We start from the raw sequence: 23,242 nt of genomic DNA on the forward strand, positions 1-23,242 counted from the left end.
CAGCCCCAGCCCCCCGGGAAGACGGTGTCCCCCACCATGTCCCAGCACTGGGTCTTCCTGGGCAGCAAGCAGCCCAGGCTGGCAGGGAACGGGCGCACGAGGAGGCCAGACCCACAGGCACTGGCTTCCCCTCTTGGCTGTTCCTCTGCTACACAGCGCACCCATATGTGCAATGAACTTCAGCTTTATCAACAGAGCCTTTGAGAGCAAAGCCATAAAACGCCCAGTCTGCAACTTCGGAGAGCGCAAACCGAGCCAGCAGCAGCGGCACAAGCCCGGGGAGGGGATGGGTGCTCCTCCCCGTGGGGCAGAGCCCCTTCGCTCTCCTGCCTGGGACGTGCCAGGGGCAGGACCGGGCCTCCAGCGCAGAGCTTGGGTGCGGGCCAGCGCAGACCGAGGGCTCGGGGCAGCCTTCCCCGGCCCCGGTGCTGTGGGAACCCACCCACCCTGCGCGGGACGCCTGATGGCCGGTGCTCAGAGACTCCCGCTCCCGGGAGCGGATGCAGCACGGGCAGCGGCTGGAGCAGGCACTGCAACAGAGCGCGAGGATTTTTCTGGACAGCACAGCCTGGCTCAGCATTAGGGAGCCACATACACTGTTACACAGCAGAAATGTAAAAGCTTTTGCTCATGGTTGCTGCCCGCAAGAGTTTTATTACAGCTGACCTCATTCCTGGCTCTGCACCCTTTTGTGCCCTGCTCGAAGGCAGCAAAACAGGGAAAAGAGAAGAAACCAAAAAAAGGGGGCAGGGGGCATCCTTTCTGCTCCCGGCACGATCAACGGCTGCATCGCAAACAAGAGCTGCTCCCTCTGCACCTCGGCAAGACCCACAGGGAGACCCGCAGCACCCAGGGCGCCGGGGTGCAGCCCACCCAAACACGGCTTGTTCCTTTACACTGCCAAGGGCTGGGTCGCAGCTCAAGCACAGCCCCAGTCCATCAGCGCCCCGAGACCCCGCGGGGACAGCACTGCGGCAGTGACCACTGAGCCCGCGCTTTGGCAAGCAGCAACCCTCGTAAGGCCTGGGGCGTCTCAGGGGGGAAGGAAGCTTCAGCCTGAAGAAAGTGGCAAAGAGCAAAAAGGGCTAGAGGGAAGAGGGCAAAAAAAGGCTATAGCCATTAAGCACGCCTCCCCTCCTGGGGGAGGGATGTTATAGATTAGCTCTGCCATTTTAAGGTAGTACCTAGCCCCGTGCCGAGAGATTTGACAGGTCAAGAGCCTACAGCGGCAGCCTCCACTGGCCAGAGCTCTTCCCCTGCACCAGGAAAGACCACAGCGAGCAGGCCTCTCCGGTTTGTGTGACTTTATTGGAGTGCGACACAAGTCAGGGGTGCGATTACACAGCGTTATGGTGGAAGATGCACGCGCTCAGCTCAGTCCCAGTCTGCATCGCCTTCGGGATTGTCGTCTCGTGGGGGCTCCTGAAACTGGATGTTTGCCAGCATGTCCCGCATGGCTGCCATGAGCCTGTTCACCCCCTGGTTAAGGTCCTGCCCTGCTCCAGCCTCTTCGTCCCCATCGTGTCTGATGTCCCCCTGCAAGAGAGCAGAGCCAGAGTATCCAGCTGTGGAGCCGCCTGTCTGCAGCAAACAGGCAACGAGGCAACATTGCCTGCCAGGGAGAATCAGGCTGTTCTGCAACCTGACGTTTATGAACTGCATATGCCAAGAGCCACTCCCTTTGCAGAAACACTGTGCAGTAGATACTTCTGCCTGTACTGAAAGTGGAAGTGTGCTCAGATTTGCCAGCAGCAGCTGACTGCACATACCTGTAAGTTAAAGTTTGGCAATAGCGATCGGAAGAAGAGAGATAAAGTGCTTTCATTGGATGGATGATTCGTTCTGAAAGAGAAAAGTCACACAACACCATTAAGGGGGTAATTTGATATTTGACCTTTCGGCCCTCATTTGGGCTGAGACAGCGCAGAGAAGCTGGAGAGGACCACGCTGTCAGTACCAACACACAGCACCTCCCCGAGCCGGCCCAGGCAGTCAGGCTTCCCCAAAGCAAGGCTGGGGGAGTCACAGGGATTTGCTTGCCCCAGGCAGCCAGCAGCTGGCCAGCGTCAGGGCAGAGCAGTCATTAAAGGCGCTACCAGGTTTCCTTCAAGCAGGGTCAGTGTGTGAGACGTACCAGCTTCACCTAAACAGTCTTTGCACGCTGTGGCTGGCTGCGATTAAATCTGCATTATCCCAAACCACCTCATTTAAGAGATGCTAATGCCAACCAGCATTTTTCAACAGCCTTTGTCTTAATGGCTGTGAATAGCTGCTGTCTCCGGTGGTGACCACCAGCCATAAGCAAAAGCAGTAGGACAAGTCCTGCCTGTATAATTTGCCTGTCAGTGAGAGCCACAAGCCAGGCTCTTACATGGAGGACGGTGACAACGTCAGCTCTGAGCGCCGAGCACTCAGGCATACATGCTGGGAACACGCTAGCTGTGCCAGTGCAGAAACAAGGGGTGCGAAAGGTACCTTTCTGGTCTGGTGTAGGAAATGATGGAGTCCAAGGGAGGTAAGGGGTCAAACCCCATCACAGGCTGCGATGTCACCTCCTGGAGAGGGGAGAAAGAAAGAGGTGAAGGTTGTGCTGCTGCCAGCAGCAAACACCAAGGCGTGGAGACAGTCGGACCACTTGGACAGGCCTTAATCTGGGGGAGTGCAACAGAGCCAGGCACCAGCTGCAGTCTGGACAGCTACACATGCCCCTGTGCGCCTTAATCTGAGGTGTCCCAGCAAACCCTGCAAACAGTGAAGGCACTTTGAGGTCATGTGGATGTTTATTTTTGCCGTGCCAGAATGTCTTTGTACATGGCTAATCCCAAAAGCAGGATGGGAAACCTCAGTGGAAAACATGCTGGACTGCTTGGGCAAACAAGCCATGACAAGCGAGACCAAGGGACTTCCATTAGCTGTCAGTGCAATATCGCTAAGTTTGGGACATGCTTTGGACCTTGCTTTCTCATCTTTTCCTGCAGCAGCACAGCATGCACCAGCATTTCCATGAACCAAGCACGGCGTTCTTGCTGCCAGCATCCTAAGGGCAGCACAAGGGGACACAGCAGCAAGCTGAAGTCTCCTTCTTCTGTGGGGCACAAGGAACTGCTAAGTTTGGCAAAATAACCTCTCTACGTGTCCCCTCTGGGACCCCTCCAGCGGCTGTGGTTTAAGACATGCCCAGCATTTGCATGCGTAACAGGGATGCAAATGCCACCACACCGCACACAGCAACGTCATCTGTGCTGCCTTAAGACCCCTCACCAGAGGCAGAGCTGCTGTGGCTTCCTTCATCTCCGAGAGGATCACATGTCGGTAGATATTCCTGGGTGCACTCTGGTATCGCATCTTCCTCCTAAGGCAGGAAGGGAGACAGAGGATTTCTGCTGAGGGACTGCACAGAACACACCTCAGCACAACAAGCTTTTCTTTTCTGCCTCTCCAGGTGCAAAGTCAGCTTCATCCCTGGTTCTGCTGGGACTTGCCACATCGGAAAGAGCTGGTCTAAGGCAAAGCCAAAGTCGCTTAGCGGCTGCTGACCTCTAGATGAAAGAGCAGAAAGGCTCAGAGACACTGCACAGATATCTCTCACCACCTCTCTGCAGGTCAGCAGAGCAAATGAATTTCAGTTCAGGACAACACTTAATGCCTCCCTCTCCAGCCTCTCAGAGCTGGAAGTTGTTCTAAGCACTTGCCTGCCCTGTGTGCTAAATGCCTTCGAGCCAGTGCAGTCATCATCTGCCACTCCCAGGCAATAACAACCCCTTCGTCTCCTCCACGCTGCTTCCAAGGCACACGCAACAGCTGAGGCTGGAGGAAGCTAGTGCAGCACACGTTCCCCAACGAGCAAGAGCTACAGCTCTTAATTCACCTTTGTGCAAAGCCAGGAAGAAGAGAGCCTCTGCCTTCCTGGCGTCACAGCTTAACCCTCAGCATCAGCAGCTTTGGGGCTCTGAGCCAGCACCAAAGTCACTGCCGCCCAGAGGAGAACTTCTCTCTCGTCTGAAGAACTCCCCGGCCTGGTCTGTCCCAGTGTTTCTGCACCCACGTGCAGTACAAGAGCCGTTCATCTCCGCCTACCGCACTTACTTGTGCTCACACTCCTCCACCAGCGGGTCCCTGGCATCCACCTTGCATAACACTTCGTGGACGTTTGTCTCCAGCCAAGCCATGACAGCGGGGTCCTTCCACAGGGAGTGAGTCCTTCCCACGTAGAGGGATGTCAGCTGGTTCAAGGCAGGAGGCTGGCTGTAGGAGACAGTTATTATTCAGGGCCCCTTCCTTCCTCCTGCCTGCAGGTACCTGTGCTGTCTGGAAAGGGCTCAACTCTGGACTGTGCTTCAGTGTGAGAACATGAAGAGAGAAATCACAGGCTCCCAGCTTTGCTATTTGCATCTACGTTCACCAGTTTTTCTGCCTCTGTCTATTTTTGGGACAAGCATAGCCATACGATGAAAGTTCTACTGCCTTTACCCGAGGGGGAGACCATTCATGTGTTTACAGGACCACGTGTCAGGGAAACGCAGACCAGCAGGAGACAGCCTGCCCCAAAAGCATGCACACATTGTTCTGCTACTACATGTATCAACAAGCTACAGTATGAACTTCTGACCCATCTATATTAAGGTGAGGCAGGTCTATGAGACTTATCTGGAAGCTTTTATGGGAATCCATTATCAAAGCATCTGATAGCCTCTCAGCATGTCCTATTCAGAAAGGGTAGATATTCTCCTCCACAGTTTATAACTCCATTAACTGCCTGAGCAAGCAAGAGCCTCACTACCAGAAGAATTGATTCCTTCTATTTAATAAGAACATCTCCAGGTCTTACCTTATCTGAGCGTTCAGCCCAAAAAAGGAATGGGATGTGACCCTGGCATCTGCCTGCACACTGCAGTGATCCAGCAACGGCATAAGAACTGCAGGAGAAAGTCACATAGCTCATTTTCAACAGACTGCCGAGAAGTGCCATGGGAGCCACCAGGCAACCCTGCCAGGGCTGCGGAGAGACAGGCCCCCATCCAGGGAGGGCAAGTCTCCCAACAGGTTGGGGCACTGAATGAGAACCAATGCAAAGAGGACGCTGCCAGCTTCACAGCTGGAGTTTATGCTGTTTTATTCTCCGTGTGGATGATGGAAACAGATCCAAAGGAAAGAAAAAAAAAACCACCAACAAACTTTTTCCAGTGAAATAAGGTGCAATTCTATGCAATTAATGCTGCTGGCCTTTGAACTTGAACAAGGGTTTCATTTCAGTCACCATGACAAGCACCAAAAAAAGATGTTTTCAGCCAACACAAACTAAAGCTCTGTTCAAAAGCTGGTTGTTCCTGCGTATAAAGGCACACTCTCCCTGGCACTGTGTCCCCCCTCTGGGCCTGGAGGGGCTGCATATCTCCTTTCAGGGACAGGAGCCCTAACTGGATAAAAGCAAGAGTGACGGGTACCCATACAGACCACATCTAAAGCACAGCAATGCCTTAGAGGGAGAGCTGAGAGAGACTTGCTGTCTCTGCTCCGAGGAGCCCTGTGGTAAAGCATTTTCCTGCTCCAAGATCTCAGTTCTCACCCTCCCTCAACTCGCGTGGCCGTGACTATCTACAGTGAAGGGGCATCAGCTGCTCTGACAGGAGGGTGAACAGCAGAGAGAACAGTTGCTGATCTCTTCCTAACACATGGCAGACTCACAGCTGTGTCGGCCCTATCCGATTCCACTGCTCGTTCTCTCTGGCCCTGCCAAGGTGCAGGGCAGAAAGGCTGAACCCCACCGCTGCCCACGGCAGGCTGCAGGTACATCTTGGACTCTTACAGCAGTACCTGTCACTGCTGATCCGCATGACCCATGTCATCCCTCTGAGTCTGGGCTCCTGTCTCACACAGACCGTGGCAGACACCATTTGCAACACACGGCCAAACTGTTGCTTCTGTTTTTGACTGCCTGAAACCCTCGTTTGCTTTTGCAGGTGAAGACAGTGACAAAGCCTGTGGGGACGGACTTACCGGTGGGGACAGTCTTACCGCTTGGGAACATGATCAGCGCAAGCTGGATGAGCCGGGCAGCTCTCTCCCGGGCTTGGCTTAGCTCCAGCTCTGAGCGCTCCTCCTGCTGGCTCAGGAAGAAATAGGCCAGCGGAACTGAGAAGGCAAAATTGGGGAGCTGGGACAAATTCCGGTGACTCTGCGGGATCAAAGGGATAGATTTAGTAAGAAATGAAGACATGCAGAATGATCTCAACACGGCTGAGCTTGGCTTGGTGTTCCCACAACTGAGAAAGCAATTTTGAGTTCACACAACTGTTTAGAAGGTACCAGGATTACAAGAAAACAAGCACCCTAGCTTTTATGGGTCATTCTGGTGACCTCAGGATGCCAGCCTGCCCATGAGACAGCCCCCAAAGGGTTAAGCCGGTTATGAAAACCACATGCAATGTAGCTCAGAGGGTCTACTTTGGAGAGAAATTGCAGGGGGTAACTTTTACACAGCTCTAGAGATACAAGTGTTTTTCCCCTCATGCTCCATGGCACAGCTTTCCCCCTCTTCCAGCCCAACTCACATGGAGACAGCCCACTGAAGAGCCCCAAGCTCCAGGAATGAGCTCCCTCCTTGTTCTGCCTTGTCTCTCGCCAGGGTGGCCTGTTGGCAACTCACCTCCCACTCCTGGAACATGCGCGTCAGGAAGCCGTATTCTCTAGCTCGAAGGGACAGAAAATCAATCAACAGCAGTACACACAGCGGGTCGTTCTCTGGATCAAGGCTTCAGAGAGAGGCAAGCACAATGGGAGGAACCAAAATAAGTGTCACAGAAGCTTAAGTAGCTGCCCTCATTTCTAAGTCAAACAAGACTTTCCCACCAGCATCCAGAAAGCTTCCATGACTCAGTAAATGGAGATGAGAACAAAATCATCCCCACATGGCCAGAAGGGCTGTGCCTGCCCCTCCTGGGTCCACATTCCTGCAGAGGGGTGATGGGCCCTCCATGCAACCACACAGGAGGAAGATCAAGGGCCATACAAATACAGCAGGTTGAAGCCACTGTTGCACGTATGCTCTGCAAAGATTCTGGGCTCTGCCAGGCCCTTCTCCGTATCAGGCAGGCCCACAGCTCAGTAGTGGAGAGGGCCTCACTTTTCTGGAGGAAATGTGGATGAAGCAATCCACTGGGGTCCTTACCTCAGAATCAGCTTGCAGAACTCCAGGGCTGTCCGAGGACAGCCTCTCTTCTCCAGGAACATCAGGTGTTTGAAGAGAGCCAGGTAGAAAGCTCTGCATAGACAGAATAAGAACAGGTTTTAGAAGCCAAATTTAGAGAAGAGCACCTCATTTCATTCAAGGATAGGAACCCAGTCAGCCTGAACGCCTCCTCGCTCAGGTCTCAGTGCAGCTGTGCAGCCAAGCAGGACCCAGGAAACCCATTCTAGTGCTTCAACACAGAGTACCAGAGACCCTCCACAAAGGAGGCTCCAGATTCTCATCTCAGATTTTTGATCTTCATGCCATTGTACAAGCAGGGAGATGACAAAACTGTGGCCTATTTCACCTCTGCTCTGCAAGGCCCCATAGCCTTGTGCACACCACAGCACCAGGTCTGATGATTCAGGACAAAAGAAATAAGTAAATCCCTAAAGCCTGCATCCTGCAGGCTTAGCACAACCATGCCTCAGCCTTTGTCCCAGCCTGCTCAGTGCTACGAGAGGACAGTGACACAGCGTGTGCATGACCACGTGTACATGGGGGGAAGGACTAACATCCCACCTGGGTAAGATATAGATCACAGTGTTCAGGTAACAGACAGCACAAAGTCTGTCAGCGAGCGGGAACTGGAAACCTGAGCAAACTCAAGGTATAGAGATTTGGGAGAGATTACTTAGGTCAGCTGACTGGAAAATTCCCAGAATAAAGTCACCTTTCTCCGCAGCTGCATAACTGTCAATATTATATAAACAGCCAGGCCTAGATAAGTGCAAGTGCTGGGAACAAGGGCCGAGCGGACAGCACACAGGAGACTGAACACAGACTTAAATCTACAGTATTTCTGTGACAAAAACAAATGCCTTGTTACAGTAACAGGTAATAACTGTACTGAAAAGGACACTGACAGGGAGGAAAAACTAATGCTCAGATGAGAAATCCCTCAGGAAAGAGGGTACTTTACAGAAAATTTCAGTCTTTCTCAGTGAAGTGACCTAGCAGAGCAAGAGCTGCTGGTGTCTCCAGTACCTGCGCCCTTCTCACAAGCACTGCCTGTGTTTACAGATGTTTCGCCTTTGTCCCTTTTGCCAAGGGACATTGCCATTGCCTGCTGAGTGGAGTGGCAAAACTCATTCTGACAGAAAGGGGCATTCAAGGTCCCTAGCCACCGCCTGCAAGTGTAGATGACGCAGCAGATGCTGTAAATCTGGGTCTCCGTGTCCAAAGTAGGCCATCAGCACACCGGCAACTGCTCTCCAGCAGACACGCAGGAGGCAGGTGAACCACCTACCTGTTCTCCGGTCGCCGGTAGTCAAGCCTGCAGCTTCCGCTGGTGAGACTGAAGACGGGGTGAAACGCACACTCCAGGCTGTACAGCGCCCTCTCTGCACACAGCACGAACACCATCAGGGCATGCCAACATCTCGGCACAGCATGCTTTCCCCGCACCCCCGTGTTCCCCATATGGCAGTCAATTTGGCCGGGACACTGATAATTATTGAGGGCTCAGGAGTCCACAGGCCATGAAATAAGCTTGTTTCACTCCCTAGCAAGGTGTGAAACTACTGTAGAATATGTGGTCCCAGTAGAGACCCAGGCAAGCGAGCACTGTTACCCTTCTGCAGGCACTAGATCATGCTCTGGTTGCAAAAAGTAACTCTTCTGGAGGAGGTCCGGGCTACAATTGCCTCTGCCACAACCATCTTCAGAGGTGGAAGCCAAAAATCCTGTCCTCACTGTGTCTCTGGCCTCTCCTATCATGCTGAAGAACGCATACCTGAGTAACTAAATGCCACATCTCAAACACTTCAGAGTGCAGTACAGCAGTTTGAGGGGCAGCTATCCTCCAGAATGCCTCCTTCCCCACTCCAGTCTGTGGTGCTCGAAGGAGCAGAGCTTAACATGCTGGTCATAGGAAGGCAAAGCACCCTGGCCTGGAGAGTTGGCACACTCCCTGCAGATGGAGTAGGCTTCCTGCAGCGGTCCCTCACACTGCAGTACTCGACAGTTACTAAGTCAACAGGCTCTCTTCCTGGAAGGGGCTTCTTACAGGTGAGATTTCAGCAACTCTTGCTGTCCAGACAACTCTTTCATTCATTTTAAAGGTGAAAGTCAATGTGCTTTGCCACAGACAAGCATGCCAGGTGCTCTTTACTCAAAAGCCTCCAGCAAAAGCTGCTACTCTGAAGGACAGCACGAGGCTGAATGCTCACAGCCACAGTCACCAACACAGAGCTGAACAAACCCTTCTAATTTGCTATTGCTTTGTTGAAACCATAACAAAACTGAACCACACCTACTCACACCTACTCCTCACTTCAGCTCTTACCTATGAGGTCACGGGCCATCTCCTGATCCTCCTGCATGCGACATACATCACTGAGCTGCAGAAGTGAGTCCACGTGGTACGGGTTCATCTGAAGCAATAGCTACAGAAGAGCAGGAGCTTGGTTACGTGATGGCACAAATCACTGGTTTCTGGGGCATTTTGCCTACAAGGCAAGCTCTGTAAGCACGGCAGGAAGGCAAATACCCTGATATAGCACATAAGAGAAAGGGACTATTCTTGCCTCTAGGTCTGAAGGCAAAGGAATCCTGTCCCACACCATCAGAGAGCTAATGTTAATAGCGCAGCCTTGAGCTATAGTATACCTCATTTGTAAGGCTAAAATTACAGATTAAAACAACACAAAAACAACCACACTGGGTCAGGCTACAGGTCCATCTTGCCCAGCACCCTGTCTCCAGAAGTAGATGCCTGGGAAAGAGGACAAGAAACAGGAGAACGGGATGAGTCCCAGCATACTCTCTAAGCTGCCAACCACTAGGGGTTCAGGGACTCCCACTGTCAGAGATGCCATCTTATATTAATTGCCTTCAGTGGAGTTTCCTCTCATGAATTTGTTCACTTATTGACCCGGGTAACTTTTCTGCGCCCACACTCTGTGATACAGAGATCTATCCACAGCTTAAATGCACGCTGCGAAGAACTTCCTTCGATCCGAATCTGTCGGCTTCGTCCTTGTGTTAGAAAGGACAGCAGCTAGATCTCTCCCCACCCCACGCAGGATTTGAGACCTCTGTCGCAGCTTCCCTCAGGCACCTCCCTCCGAATGGAATCCCAGCCAACCCCGCTTTTCTAGCACAGAGGCTGTGCCAGGCTTTTGATCATCCTTTCTGCCCTTTTCTGAATCTCTCTCAGTTCTGCTACATCCTTTTGAAGGTGGAGGGCCCACAGCTGCACAGAATATTCAAGATGCAGCCACCAGGTATAATTACATCTTTGTTTTGTTCTCTATCCCTTTCTAACAATTCTTAACATTTGATTAGGCTTTTGCTCTCCTCTGGGCACTGAGAGGATGCTTTCACACATCTATTAAAATTTCAGGATTCAGGTCCTGAATGGTAATGGAAATAAAATGTTTTTTCCAGGCTTGTGAATACCAGAAGTATAAGCTTAACCATACCTCAAAGAACTCTTCATTCACTAATTATATTACACATTCCCTATTTTTACTAAGTACTTAAAACTCAGGTTCAATATGAAAATACTGGAGTTACGTCAAAACTCCTCAATGTCTAGGTTTTTTTCTCCCCCAAAATGAAAAACATGTCTTCAAAAATTCCACAAGTCATACATCTGCAGAGTGATGGCCAATGTTCCCACCTACAGTATACAGCTTTCATATTCCAGGCTGCTTTAGCCCAGTGCCTTTGCCTCAGGGCCACTTGCCTAACTTGCTTCTCATTGCTTTCTCTAGGTCCCCATCCAGCCCTTCTTCTCAGAAGGGATGGAAAATCCAGTATCATAGTGATGGGAAAAATGCTCTTAATAATAAGCACTTAAAGCTTCACCAACAAGACCCTTCTAACCCACTGGCAAAAGCAGAAGAAAAAAAATGACCCTGACCCTGAAAAAAAATGTTTTGTATCTTGCATGCAACCATAGCAGTGAAGCAGATAGGGGCTCAGGCTACAGAGAGATTGTGGCTGTCACAGGTAAGTTGTTGGGGATTTTGAAGTACTTCTAGCATCATCAAACCCTTGTCTATTAGATTTTCCCCTTGAAAGAGAAAGGGAAGACTAAAGCTGTAGGAACATCTTTAAACATAGCCAGGCCACTTTATAGAGATGGAACATAAGGACTGAAATGCATCACAGAAAACCTGTCCAGCTCTGCACATCCACACGAGTCCATATTTGACCTGGCCTCAGGACTGGATCCCAGGTCGAGTACTACTGCACAGGAACTATCTTGCATCATTTAATACGAATGCTTCAGTCTAATTAAAAGCAGAATCAATAAGTTCAAGAGAGCAGTGGCTATGAGCAGAGGGTGGGAAAGTGGGAGGAAGTAAGTTTTATTCAGTGGACAATGGCCTCTTTAAGAAACTTCTCTAGTGCATGTATCCGAGCTCACGTGGCCAGGGTTTTCAGAGCAAAAATACCTCAATTATGGTTCAGTAGGGTGCAGAGCAATTTCACTGTTGCTTATCATTACAAACTATAAATGTTACCATACAGTTTAATGAGCTTGGACACGCTTGAAGAACTTTCAACACAAAGACTGTTTTGCTGAAATACCAAGAAAAGACACAGTTTTCATCTATGCAAGAGTTTATAAATAGAACAACTGTTAGTTTAGATTCCCTGTTAAAGAACAGTTTATACAATATTTTTCCTTTCCCAGCTGAAGAGTTGAGACAAGGGAGCTTTATTCCTACCCCTCCAGCCAAATGTCCAGTTCCTACAGGCTCCTCTTCCAAATGGCTACCTGACATGCTCTCTCGGCAGAGCCACCAAGGCTTGGTCACCAGGGACAGGATCTCATTTGCACCACTTTGGTCACTTGTATTATTTAAAGGTGAAAACAGAGGTCGGCAAGCTGCCTTGCCCCACGCAGAGATGCACATGGGACACCACTACTCAAAATGAGACTGCCAAAAAATGAGCACTAGAATGCATCAGCCCACCTCGCCTGCCAGAGAAAGGGGCTGCAGGAAGCACAGGATGTAACAGCATGGGCATCCCAACTTCACAACATACCACAATGTTGTTGGGGTCCATGGACTCCACAGCATCCAGGAACTTGAACTGCACTTGCTGGTACTCGCGATGGTGCTCAAACGTGAAGTACTGCACTCCCCTCCTTGTCTCCACCAGCTGCATGGCGATACCTAGAGAGTGCACGGGAGACGTGGGTACCGCTGCTGCAGCCTGTGACGCAACATTTCTTAAAACATGGAAAGCTTGTTCACATCACTGGGTCCAAAGCCAGGTGTATTTTCAGAAATCCCCAGAGTTTCACTCCTTTTCTTCCTCCCATGAACCAAAGTCCCAAACCCACCTCAAAAGCCCAGACAACTTGCTCTCTCCACACATATTTCTCACAACCCAGCAAGACTGCTGTGGGAAGGGAAGTACATATCACCTGCAAACTCCAAGGGGGGAGAAAAAAAGCTCAAATGCTAAGATACAATACGACAGAAAGTCCTTCTCCCCCTTGAGAAAGGACATATTTCCATCAGCTGACATGCAGTTTGGTTTCTGCATCAGCCAGTGCAAAGCCTGGGCCTGGCAGCTGATGAAAGAAGCTCCAGTTTCCGTGCACTCAGGCTCTAGGAAGAGTCGGGCAGGCAGAAGCAGATGTCTGTGCCAGCACTGGCACAGGAGCGACGCACCCCGTCGGCTAGCAGCAGAGCGCTGCTCCAGGAGGTAGCGGCGAAAGCCTCACCTGTTTTGCTGTAACGTGGCCAGGTGTTCTTGGGAGCTGTCAGCCACGTGCTGCGGACGTACTGGCGCTGCCTTTGCCTTGGCCTAAGGAAACAAACACAACAGGTCACAGTTTCTCTGTACTACCAGAATGAGTAGGGCTAAAAAACAGCCAAAAAAAGGATGATTCAGGGAAAACTGCTTCTTCAGCTGAAGCCGGGCCACATGGAGCTTTTGGCCAGAGCTTTATCATGTTTGCCTTCAAGGCACTACATACCTCCACTTAGGCTTTTCCTTACTTTTACCATTCCTCCTTGGGCCAGCCAGCGCCTCCAGCATTTCCACTTCAATAGCTTCTTTCCCCCATTTTTACTCCTGCCAAGTTCTCAGTTGCTGCTTTGCCTCACACGGCTTCCCAGGACAAATTAAAGGGCCCTTCCCAGGAGGGCCTTCAAATGTCAACTGATTTAGTTTAAGCTATACTCACAGGTGCAACCAATGTATTGGTTCAGGGCAAGAGGAACTCATAAATCAAGACTACTCAAAGAAAGTCACATACTCCCTAGGTAAAGGACTATTTCTTTTTCCTCATGCACTCGATATCACCTCTGTTTCTAATCTCTCCTTGAAGGAGCCTAATTATTCCACAGACTCCTTCAGAGAAGGCTTCTTCTTCCGCCATCAGTGCTCTGAGCTTACACCCTTCCTATGTGCACATTTTTTGACCAGTTCCTTAAAGCAGGGATCTTCTGGATAGTATCAGCCACACTGCAAATACCTAATTGCATAGAAATCTCAGACCCAAGAAGCAGTGGGTTCTCTGGGTCCTTCTGAGCAAGTGCACGAGACCACCTGGAAAGTATTCAGGTCCCACTCCACAAAACATCAGAGATTTTGGAATAGCAACAAATGACAAATGCTGGAGAAAGAAACATCTAACAGTCAATATTCTATGAATTTGAGCAAAAGGACTTCAGAAGGGCATTTGACAATAATGAGAGGGAAAATTAGCAGAACAAAAAACAACCACTAACAGAAGTCTGAAGGAACTTTACTCTCCCTCAGGAACGTCACAAAAAATATTATCCTATCCCCATTGTCACTATTAAATAAATAAGACATCCTGAACACATCAGTGCCCTGAGTTTCCTGCACTGTCATGGCACTGGGGGTTCAGTAAGTGGTACCAGGGGAAGGACAAACACACTGTCTCAGACTCTGAAAAGATAATATTAAATTCTGGACTAACCTCTGATCACCAAGAACAGCCCGAGCCCCAAAGTATCTCTTCAACTCATTCTCTGGATTCAAGTTTCTGAAAAGTTTGAAACAAGAAAGAAAACCCACCATTGGTTAAACACAGACAAAAGTCTTCCGATGTCACGCTCTATCCCATTTCATCAACGCCAAGTATTCTGTACCTCTGAAGTGCCTTTGGAAGCCCCTGAACTGTCAGACACACCCCTGATCTGACACAACACACTGAAAGGAGACTGAAAAGTAGTGGTCAGAACAGGAGGTATCCAAATCCCTGTTCAGCCAGATGCATGCTTTCTTTGTGCTCTGCTCCAAAGATGGTGCTGAGCTAGGAATACCTCTACTGCCCTCTCCAGGGCACCTGGGGCCTTAGCCTGGGATATGCCCATGGACAGCCTCCATTCCGGAAAGCGTGCTTGGGGTATCTGTGTCTGGAAGACATGAGATGTCTGCTGCTGAGAGCAGCAGTGACAACGTGCAATGGGGGGCAAGCACCTTAACCACGGCAGAAAGGCTGGGAAGGAATAAAACGAATTTTTTAAAGAGATATCTTATGTCAAAGCATGACATCTACAGTTTCTTGACCTAATGCTTGGCCCAAAGATGTGAGATGTGTTTAAGAAGGGTTTCTCTCTGCCATCCGGTCAGGAAGACTCAAAGAAAGAGAGGGAAGAGGAAGGCAGAGATCCAGTACTGCCAGCCCTTAACTGCTCTGAGATTACCCAGTTCTCAAAGGTTTACAACTCATGTTTATTTGAACTGAGAAGTCACTAAAGTTAAAAACATCTCTAGGTAAGCAAACATTCCTCGCTTTATTGAAATGTCCCTGAACAGGCTGAACTAGCAATGAGTGCCCACCAGGCCAGATTCAATTTTGACACAGTGTGATTGGAGGTTTCAAGACCTGGACTGACAAGTTGTCCCAGCCTACAAATGTGCATGTTCTTCCCAGAAACAGGAAGAGCTACCAGTCTCTGCACCAGTCCAGGGCTCAGCAACATGCTGGACCCAACAACTGGCCCATTCAAACAGGTTCCAGTGGAATATAGGCCAAGATGTGATGAATCTCTAGTCTGAGACCAATTCACTCCTCAGCTTTTGGCTGCACTTGGCACTTAGTCCATTTCTGTTGACGGTCACATGGGGAAAAGCTTAGACAAGTCTAACTAGCTTTCCTGGTGAAATAGCTCCTGGTACTGTTTAGCCCTCTTTAGATGACAGCACATGCAGTATTGGGGCCTGCTGCTCACAGGAGCTGACTTGAATGCAGGCAGATATCTGAGCAGGTTAGTTTGAATTCAAAGCTTTATGCACTGAGGCTTTCAGCAGCTCTGTAGAAATTTTTCTACAAAGAATCACTGAATATTTTAGGCTGGAAGGGACCTCTGGAGGTCATTCTGGTCCAATTACCCACTCAAACCAGATACAAGAGCAGAAAATACCCGTCAGCACTAAAAACTGAAGATAGCTCTAAAAACAGTGGTTAGAAATGGGGCTGCCCTCACAACCATTAGCACAACCCCTTTCAAGTAAGGTCCTGAATTCACAGCCAGATTAAACAGGCAGTGTCCTATCTCCCTTCTTGTGGGACAGATATCCCTGTCACATCCAAGGCCAAAATCGGGAAGCAAAGAAAGCACTACCTGTGCTCTACATAGAGCAGAGGCCTGCTGTCAGCAATTATTCCGCTTTGGGTTTGTTGCGATAGCCCATTGGTATCCTCGATCTTCTCCAGAAGGCTGTCGATATCTTCCAGGTCATTGTCTTCCTTAAGATATGCACATGCAAAGACAATGTAATTGTTACGGAATGAGTCACTGCTGCACACAAGTCACCCAGAAGGAATCACACCCGGCTGCCTCCAGATCTTTTGGCTTGTCCCGATCCCAGCACTCTGTGCAATACTGGTGAGGACTAGCCCCTACTTCTCACCCAGCCGCTACCCCATCTCCCACCTCCGGTGCGCACATGCGCTCTCTCTCAGTGGAGGCCCCCTGCTCTCCACCCAGTGCTCTTCATTTCCCACAGGAATCCCACCCCAGAGCCTGCCTTCACTGCCTGACTGCCACCAGAAGTGCCAGCCGCCGTTCTCCACTTGCTCAAGGTATCACAGGCCTTTTGCTCTTCACACTGTCATGAGTCTGGATGCGCCAGCTAGTAAACATACCTAGCGTGGGCAAGAGTTGGCAGGCTTTCTGCAGACCTCATGCTCTGGGCCCAAACTAGATGGCCACAGTAGTCATTTCTGACATAACACAAAGCTTACAAGTCTGCGTATCTGGTCTCTAGTCTGCTCCTTTCTATCCATCATTCACTATGCTCTAATTTATTTAAACTACAATCTCTAATTTCTAAAATACAATGAAATGTTGGGGTGCTGATTTTAATAATAAATATCTAAATAATCAGTCTTCACTGTCTGCTTCCCATGGAAGCACTAAGTTACTGCTGTGATCCTTGTGATAAGATATCAAACACTTGTGGGTTTTTAACCCATTTTTAATGTAATAATTGGTCACTTTCCCAGTTTGCTGATAACCAGGAGAATATACTCCATCAACACACATTAAACAGCTGTATAACACTTTTATTCATATTTTTCTCTATTTTCCCCCAAATGGCAAGTGATGCATTTCTTATGTAGCCAGTTAACTTTCTCCTCATGATGTGCGTGGGTGGAATGTAGAATTCCATTCAAAACCCATAAACAGCATTCTGAGTTTGCCTTTATTAGCTAAATATAGCCACACTGTGTGTAGTGGATACATAATGTGTTTTGCATTTAAGCGATCGAACAAAGGTAGTATTATTTCTAGTTACCAAATCAAACGGCCTGTTTCCGGGGATTAAGTCTGCCTAGAGCTTAGAGCCGGCAGATGTCATCCTATTGCCCATTATTCTTGGACTGGGAGAAGAAACGGGCTTTCCTGCCATGTCACTCACTGATCGGTTTCTCAGCCTTAGCAAGCAGCTCCTGAACTTACCTGGGCGAATTCCCTGGGAGGAGGCAGGCAGCCTGGCACCTGCACAGGCAGTCACTGCTCACAACGGCCAGCTCAGCATTTCAGCACATCATGGCTCAATAGGTTTAGCAAAGGATTTCCCCCAAGTGAACAGTTAAGACTTTTAAACCTTAGCAGAAAATATTTCATCACTTTAATAATTTTATTTCTATTGAATTTAAATGATCAATGACTGCAATACATTTAGTTGCCTAGCCTATGTGACGTATGTAAAGTATACTTCAATATAAAAATGTGTCTTATACAATTTACAATTTAATCCCCAACAAACACAGACACTGGGTGAAGTTCTTAACCCTCTTCAAGCGCACTTCGTTAGGGGTATACAACTCAGTCAAAGCGAATCAGTCCCCCTTGTTCCCTTCATCACTGAAAGGACAGGAACAAGTCCCACTGGAAGAGCACCTGGCAACAGGTTTGCTGATAATGCATTTGACACCGGCAGATGCTCTTGTCAGCATTTAGTTATTAGATGTCAAACCACAGAGAGGAAGGTGCATTGCTGCGCATGGAGAAGCAGGCAAAGGTAACGTGACTCATTGCTTACTGACAGCAAGAGCTTTGTATGATTCTGCAGAGCTGGAAGAGCTACTTACGTAGGGCAAGCAAAGTATAATAAAAATGTAAAAACTCTCCCAACTCCTAAAGAGCCTCTTCCTGTGCAAAGCCTCAAAGCGTAGATGAAAGAAGATGCTGCTGTGAGGATTCCAGCTCTAACCATCTGCGGCAGACCTGAGCTAGTCCCACTTGCTTGAAGGACTATAATCAAAAGCTGTTGTTGTCATTTCATAATTTTAAAGGAGCACTACGTAAGAGGGAGCATTTTGGCCTCAAAACATTTTCTACTACCTTGTGAGTATTGATATTTTGTCAACCCTAATGCAGAAATTAGCAGGGCCGCTAAATCTCAGAACAAATGCAGACATACCAGAGTCTCGCCTGCTGAAGCTTTCTTGGTTTTCCTTTTCTTTTTTTTCTTTCGTGGCTTGTTACTTGACATAGGCTGCAAAGATAAAAGAAACAACTGCCAGAGCATGTCCACGGAATGCAGTGAGGAACGCTGCAAGGGGGAGAAGTGTGTTTCCACAGGGATCAGCACATCAAAAGGTCCCTCAGATGAAGCCAGTATTCATCTTTCAAGTTTGCCAGCAAGCGGAAATCAAGACACAAGTTAAAAAATAGAGGAAAGCACCAAGGGTTCACAAATGTAAGGGTTAAATCTCAACAGAACCTCATATGTGTCTAAGGCTACAGAATCAGAGAAGAAACAGTTCTTCCAAATACGACATATCTAAAATGTTTCATCCTTCTACTCCCGAGCGTAAACTGATTTCTGTCTTTCCAGTGAGCAAGACGGTTTCAGCAGTCTCTCTGATTACCACAGAAACTTACAGCTGCCTGAAAGCATCCCACAGTACAGGCTCCTCTCACTGCAGATGCAACTACTTCAGCTCACGACACTGCGTACCATTCTCCAACTTGACAGGCACGCTGTTATCTGTACCAGCCCTTCTCCAAGGCACACAGAGCTAAAAAATGCGTTTTTAGGATCGTCAGCTCTACAGAGGTAACAGCATTACGGTAACAGCTCTAAAGCTCCTGAGCTGTTTTCAGAACCAGGGGCATACACAGCCCCAATTCAGCTCTGCCATGCGACAGGGAGACACATGCTGAGGGCTCCAGCGTGGCCCTGGCTCGGTCAGTTTGCTGCATAAAAACTTCAGAGTACACCTGCTTTTTCACTGCTATCTGGGAAACCCTAAATGAAAAAGCAGGTGTACTCTGAAATTTTTTTGCAGCAAACTGTCTGGGCCAGGGCAGACTACAGGAAGGGCTCTTAACAGAAAATGAGAACAAAATACTGTAAGAAGGAAGGAAGTTTGATGTTTAATTTACATTGTTTGGGTTCTTCACATCATTCTCTTCAAAATAAATGCTTCACTGAACATTAACCCAAAAGCCCAGCCCCGTCCACAATGTAGAGCTAGTTAGTTGTGCAACGAAGGAAGCAGAGAAGCAATCTCTGTTTCAGAATCCCAGGGGTGCTTTCCTTCCCACATGCTTTGCATAACCTCAGTGCTCATGAGGACACATGGGCAGCAAAAACAGCACAAGGTCTTGCTCAGGGAGATGTTCTGGGAACTTCCCCTTTGCAGCTGTAAAATATCCCCCTGGATCTGAGGCAGAAACACCTGCGTATTCTACAGGCTTCCTAACACAACCCTCAGCACCATACTGCTGATTCTTTCCAGGTCTAGAGCCCGCAGCGAGAGCCTGGTCGGATTATGCAGCAATTCAGGAATAAGAACAAAAGGAACATGAAATCAGTCAGTCAGTCATCTTTCACTTGCTCTCTGAAGCAAAACTTCAATTAGTGTGTAGGCTCGTTACCCCCCAGCTAACGGACTGGGGCATTAACTCAGCAAGGTACAAGCTTTGGTACAAGCTTTGGTACAAACGGGGAATATGGACAGCCTGCACTTCTGAACAAACGTTCAACATGCATCTACTTCTTATTTATTTTTAAGCTCCCTGCACGTGTCCCTGCCCCTGATGCTCACATTCTTAGTCTGTGACAAAACCCAGCCACGAGTGAAAAGAAACACTTCTCTGTCACTAACACAAAGCTGCTCAGCTCAAACACAGACAGGAAAATAAATGTGGCAGCCCTCTTTCCATACCTTGTGTGGCTACAGCCATCATCACTAGATAACTGCAATTTAGTTACCGTTTGGTCCTGCTGATCTGCATCTTCTCCATCCCTCTGTCCATCACCTTCTGTCTCTTCAGTTACAGGCACTCCACTGTTCCCTTCTGCTACATCTTGCTCTCTGAACCTGGCATCTACTCGCTCCTCTCTGAATGATGGGTCATCCTCTGGCTCTTCATTGGTAATCTGTGCAAACAGATGAATAAGATGCAGACACAGCAGCACGTAGCTAGCTTCTGCCCTCTCCTGCTTCCAGGAGGACAGAACTTCAGAGATCTCTTCTGCTCACATCTGGAAGTGAAAGAGGAAAAATCCACAAATGTGACAGAAGCAGAGCAGGGCTCAGCTTCCCCAGTCACCTTCTCCAGCAGCTGGATGGGGGAAAACGGCTCACCTAAAGAGTGTTGCCTAGTGAGCACCTGAAATGGCCTAACATCCACTGACTTATCAGAAGGGAGCACAGGGCCATGACAGAGTGCCCACGACACAGCACCGCGGCAGAAAAACACGGCCCTCTCTGGACTCTGCTCTTCTTTGGGAAGAATCCAAAACCAGCCTTGGCCACACTCACGTAGCCAAGCCTTGGGGAAGGAGAGGTAACCACTGCCCAAGAGAACCGCTGGGGCTGGCCGAGGTGCCCAGAGAGGAGGGACCAGACTGCTCCACCAGGGACCCATCTGTGCCACGAGGGGTGACGTGACCCCAGAGCTTCAGCTCTGAGATCCTGCATGGTTGGGAGAGTGGCAGGAACGCTGCCAAGGACAGCTTCATCCCCCGCTTGACCACCCCCGATACTCAGCCCCAGCTCCAACAACACCTGTCTGCTCCACACACCCCCCCCCGTCCCATGCTCTGCCCCCCCAGCGCAGCCCCTCTCGTTCAGCCTGAACGCTCGCAGCCCCCCTCCCCATGCTTGCCCCAGCTTGCACTGCTCAGCTCCTCCACTTCCTCCCAGTGCATCCAGCTCCTCCCAGTTCAGCCCCTGTTGCTGCCCCCTCAGGCCACTCTCCATCGCTCAACCCACTGCCACCCCCAGTGTCCTCCTCTTCAAACCCCCAAGTCACCCTCAGTTCACCCCCCCAGACCCTCCAGTCACTGCCTCCCATGACCCCCTTCCCCCCAGGGGCCAGCTAGCTGCCACCACCCCCGTCACCCCCCACTGCAGACCTCTCAGTGACACCCCAGTCTCTGTCCCCAGTCACTGCCTCTCCCCAACCCCCTCCCAGGGACCATCCCCCTTTGACCCCCTCCCCAGACTCCCTCCCAGCAACTGTCACCTTGGTCACCCCCACCCAGCCACTGCCCCACCATCACTGTCACCCCTCCCAGCCACTGTCCCCCCAGTCACTGCCCCCTACTCACCCCCTCCCCAGTCACTGCCCCCTACTCACCCCCTCCCCAGTCACCGTCCCCCCAGTCTCTGCCCCCTACTCGCCCCCTCCCCAGTCACCGTCCCCCCAGTCTCTGCCCCCTACTCGCCCCCTCCCAGCCACCGTCCCCCCAGTCTCTGCCCCCTACTCGCCCCCTCCCAGCCACCGTCCCCCCAGTCTCTGCCCCCTACTCGCCCCCTCCCCAGTCACCGTCCCCCCAGTCTCTGCCCCCTACTCGCCCCCTCCCAGCCACCGTCCCCCCAGTCTCTGCCCCCTACTCGCCCCCTCCCAGCCACCGTCCCCCCAGTCTCTGCCCCCTACTCGCCCCCTCCCAGTCACCGTCCCCCCAGTCTCTGCCCCCTACTCGCCCCCTCCCCAGTCACCGTCCCCCCAGTCTCTGCCCCCTACTCGCCCCCTCCCAGCCACCGTCCCCCTAGTCTCTGCCCCCTACTCGCCCCCTCCCAGTCACCGTCCCCCCAGTCTCTGCCCCCTACTCGCCCCCTCCCAGTCACCGTCCCCCCAGTCTCTGCCCCCTACTCGCCCCCTCCCAGCCACCGTCCCCCTAGTCTCTGCCCCCTACTCGCCCCCTCCCAGTCACCGTCCCCCCAGTCTCTGCCCCCTACTCGCCCCCTCCCCAGTCACCGTCCCCCCAGTCTCTGCCCCCTACTCGCCCCCTCCCAGTCACCGTCCCCCCAGTCTCTGCCCCCTACTCGCCCCCTCCCCAGTCACCGTCCCTCCAGTCTCTGCTCCCTACTCACCCCCTCCCAGTCACCGTCCCCCCAGTCTCTGCCCCCTACTCGCCCCCTCCCCAGTCACCGTCCCCCCAGTCTCTGCCCCCTACTCGCCCCCTCCCAGTCACCGTCCCCCCAGTCTCTGCCCCCTACTCGCCCCCTCCCCAGTCACTGTCCCTCCAGTCTCTGCTCCCTACTCACCCCCTCCCAGTCACCGTCCCCCCAGTCTCTGCCCCCTACTCATCCCCCAGTCACCCCTCCAGTCACTGTCACCTCAGTCACTGCCCCCTCCCAGTCTCTGTCAGCTCAGTCACTGTCCCCCCAGCCGCCCCCTCCCTGTCACTGCCGCCCCCTCCCCTCCCCCGCCGTCGCCGAGCCGCCCCTCACCAGCTCGAAGCGGTTGCTGACGCCGGGCCGAGCCGGCCCCCTGCGGCCCCCGGCGGCAGCGGCGTGGCCGGGCGGCTCCTGGCAGCGGCCGGGGCCGGGGGCGAGGCCCAGCTGACCCAGGCCCGGCTCCTCCTGGCCCCGCTGCTCGCCCCGCAGCCGCCGCAGGGCCCGCCGCGACATGGAGCTGCGCCGCACTGCGCCTGCGCGCGCCACAGACCCGCCCCGCCCCGCCCCGCCTGCGCGCGCCGCTCCCGCCTCCCCGCGCCGGCGCGTCCCAGCCCCGCCCTGCAGCGCGCGCAGGCGCAATGCGGCAACCTGCGACCAGCCTCGCGCCTCGCGCTGCCGCCTCAGCGCGAAATATATCTCGGGGAGGGGGGACATGGTGCAGGGACGGAACGTCCGGGGGAAACATGGCCCCGGGGAGGATCGTCCGGAGGGGGGCATTGCCCGCGGGGGGGAATGGCTGGGAGAGGCCACGGCCTGGGGGTATTGCCCCGGGGGGAGCACAGCAAGGGGGTATTGCCCCGGGTGGGACATGGCATGGGAGTATTGCCCCAGGGAGGCACGGCCTGGGGGTATTGCCCCGGGGGGAGCACAGCGAGGGGGTATTGCCCCAGGGGGAGCACGGTGTGGGGGTATTGCCCCAGGGGGAGCATGGCGAGGGGCTATTGCCCTAGGGGGCACAGCAAGGGGGTATTGCCCCAGGGGGGCACAGTGTGGGGATATTGCCCCAAGGGAAGCACAGCGAGGGGGTATCACCCCAGGGGGAGCACAGCGTGGGGGTATTGCCCCGGGGGGGCACAGCAATGGGGTATTGCCCCAGGGGGAGCATGGTGAGGGGCTATTGCCCCAGGGGGCACAGCGTG

The 23,242-nt window shown here is 51.6% G+C and overlaps 1 protein-coding gene across 2 annotated transcripts; it reads right to left on the minus strand.

The window, feature by feature from the left end:
* Window positions 1-1,289: 1,289 nt before the first annotated feature.
* Window positions 1,290-22,559, minus strand: TCF25 (transcription factor 25). Of its 2 annotated transcripts, XM_067302337.1 has the most exons (18): window positions 22,377-22,559; window positions 19,907-20,074; window positions 18,107-18,181; window positions 15,799-15,923; window positions 14,148-14,213; window positions 12,921-13,003; window positions 12,233-12,363; window positions 9,516-9,615; window positions 8,478-8,571; window positions 7,169-7,261; window positions 6,647-6,752; window positions 6,016-6,175; window positions 4,829-4,916; window positions 4,087-4,245; window positions 3,262-3,352; window positions 2,476-2,555; window positions 1,770-1,842; window positions 1,290-1,536 (listed from the first exon to the last, which is right to left on the minus strand). In XM_067302337.1, exons 1-18 carry the CDS (start codon window positions 22,554-22,556, stop codon window positions 1,375-1,377), a joined length of 2,034 nt encoding a protein of 677 aa, XP_067158438.1. In that variant the 5' UTR covers window positions 22,557-22,559; the 3' UTR covers window positions 1,290-1,374. The 2 variants fall into 2 exon arrangements, with proteins under 2 accessions (XP_067158438.1, XP_067158439.1); XM_067302338.1 differs by lacking the exons at window positions 19,907-20,074; window positions 22,377-22,559 and adding an exon at window positions 19,860-19,883.
* Between the last annotated feature and the right edge of the window lie 683 nt (window positions 22,560-23,242).

The sequence above is a fragment of the Apteryx mantelli genome, chromosome 10, assembly GCF_036417845.1.
Source record: "Apteryx mantelli isolate bAptMan1 chromosome 10, bAptMan1.hap1, whole genome shotgun sequence".
Lineage (NCBI taxonomy): Eukaryota > Metazoa > Chordata > Aves > Apterygiformes > Apterygidae > Apteryx > Apteryx mantelli.

What these genes read in the sequence shown, in the direction of transcription:
- TCF25 (XM_067302337.1), bottom strand. Translation starts at nt 22,556, where the DNA reads ATGTCGCGGCGGGCCCTGCGGCGGCTGCGGGGCGAGCAGCGGGGCCAG. An exon ending in TTCTGCAAGCTGATTCTGAG is followed by an intron (nt 6,753 to 7,168) that starts GTAAGGACCCCA and finishes CTCTCTCTGAAG; the next exon opens with CCTTGATCCAGAGAACGACC. An exon ending in GCTGATCATGTTCCCAAGCG is followed by an intron (nt 4,917 to 6,015) that starts GTAAGACTGTCC and finishes TTTCTCCTGCAG; the next exon opens with TTCTTATGCCGTTGCTGGAT.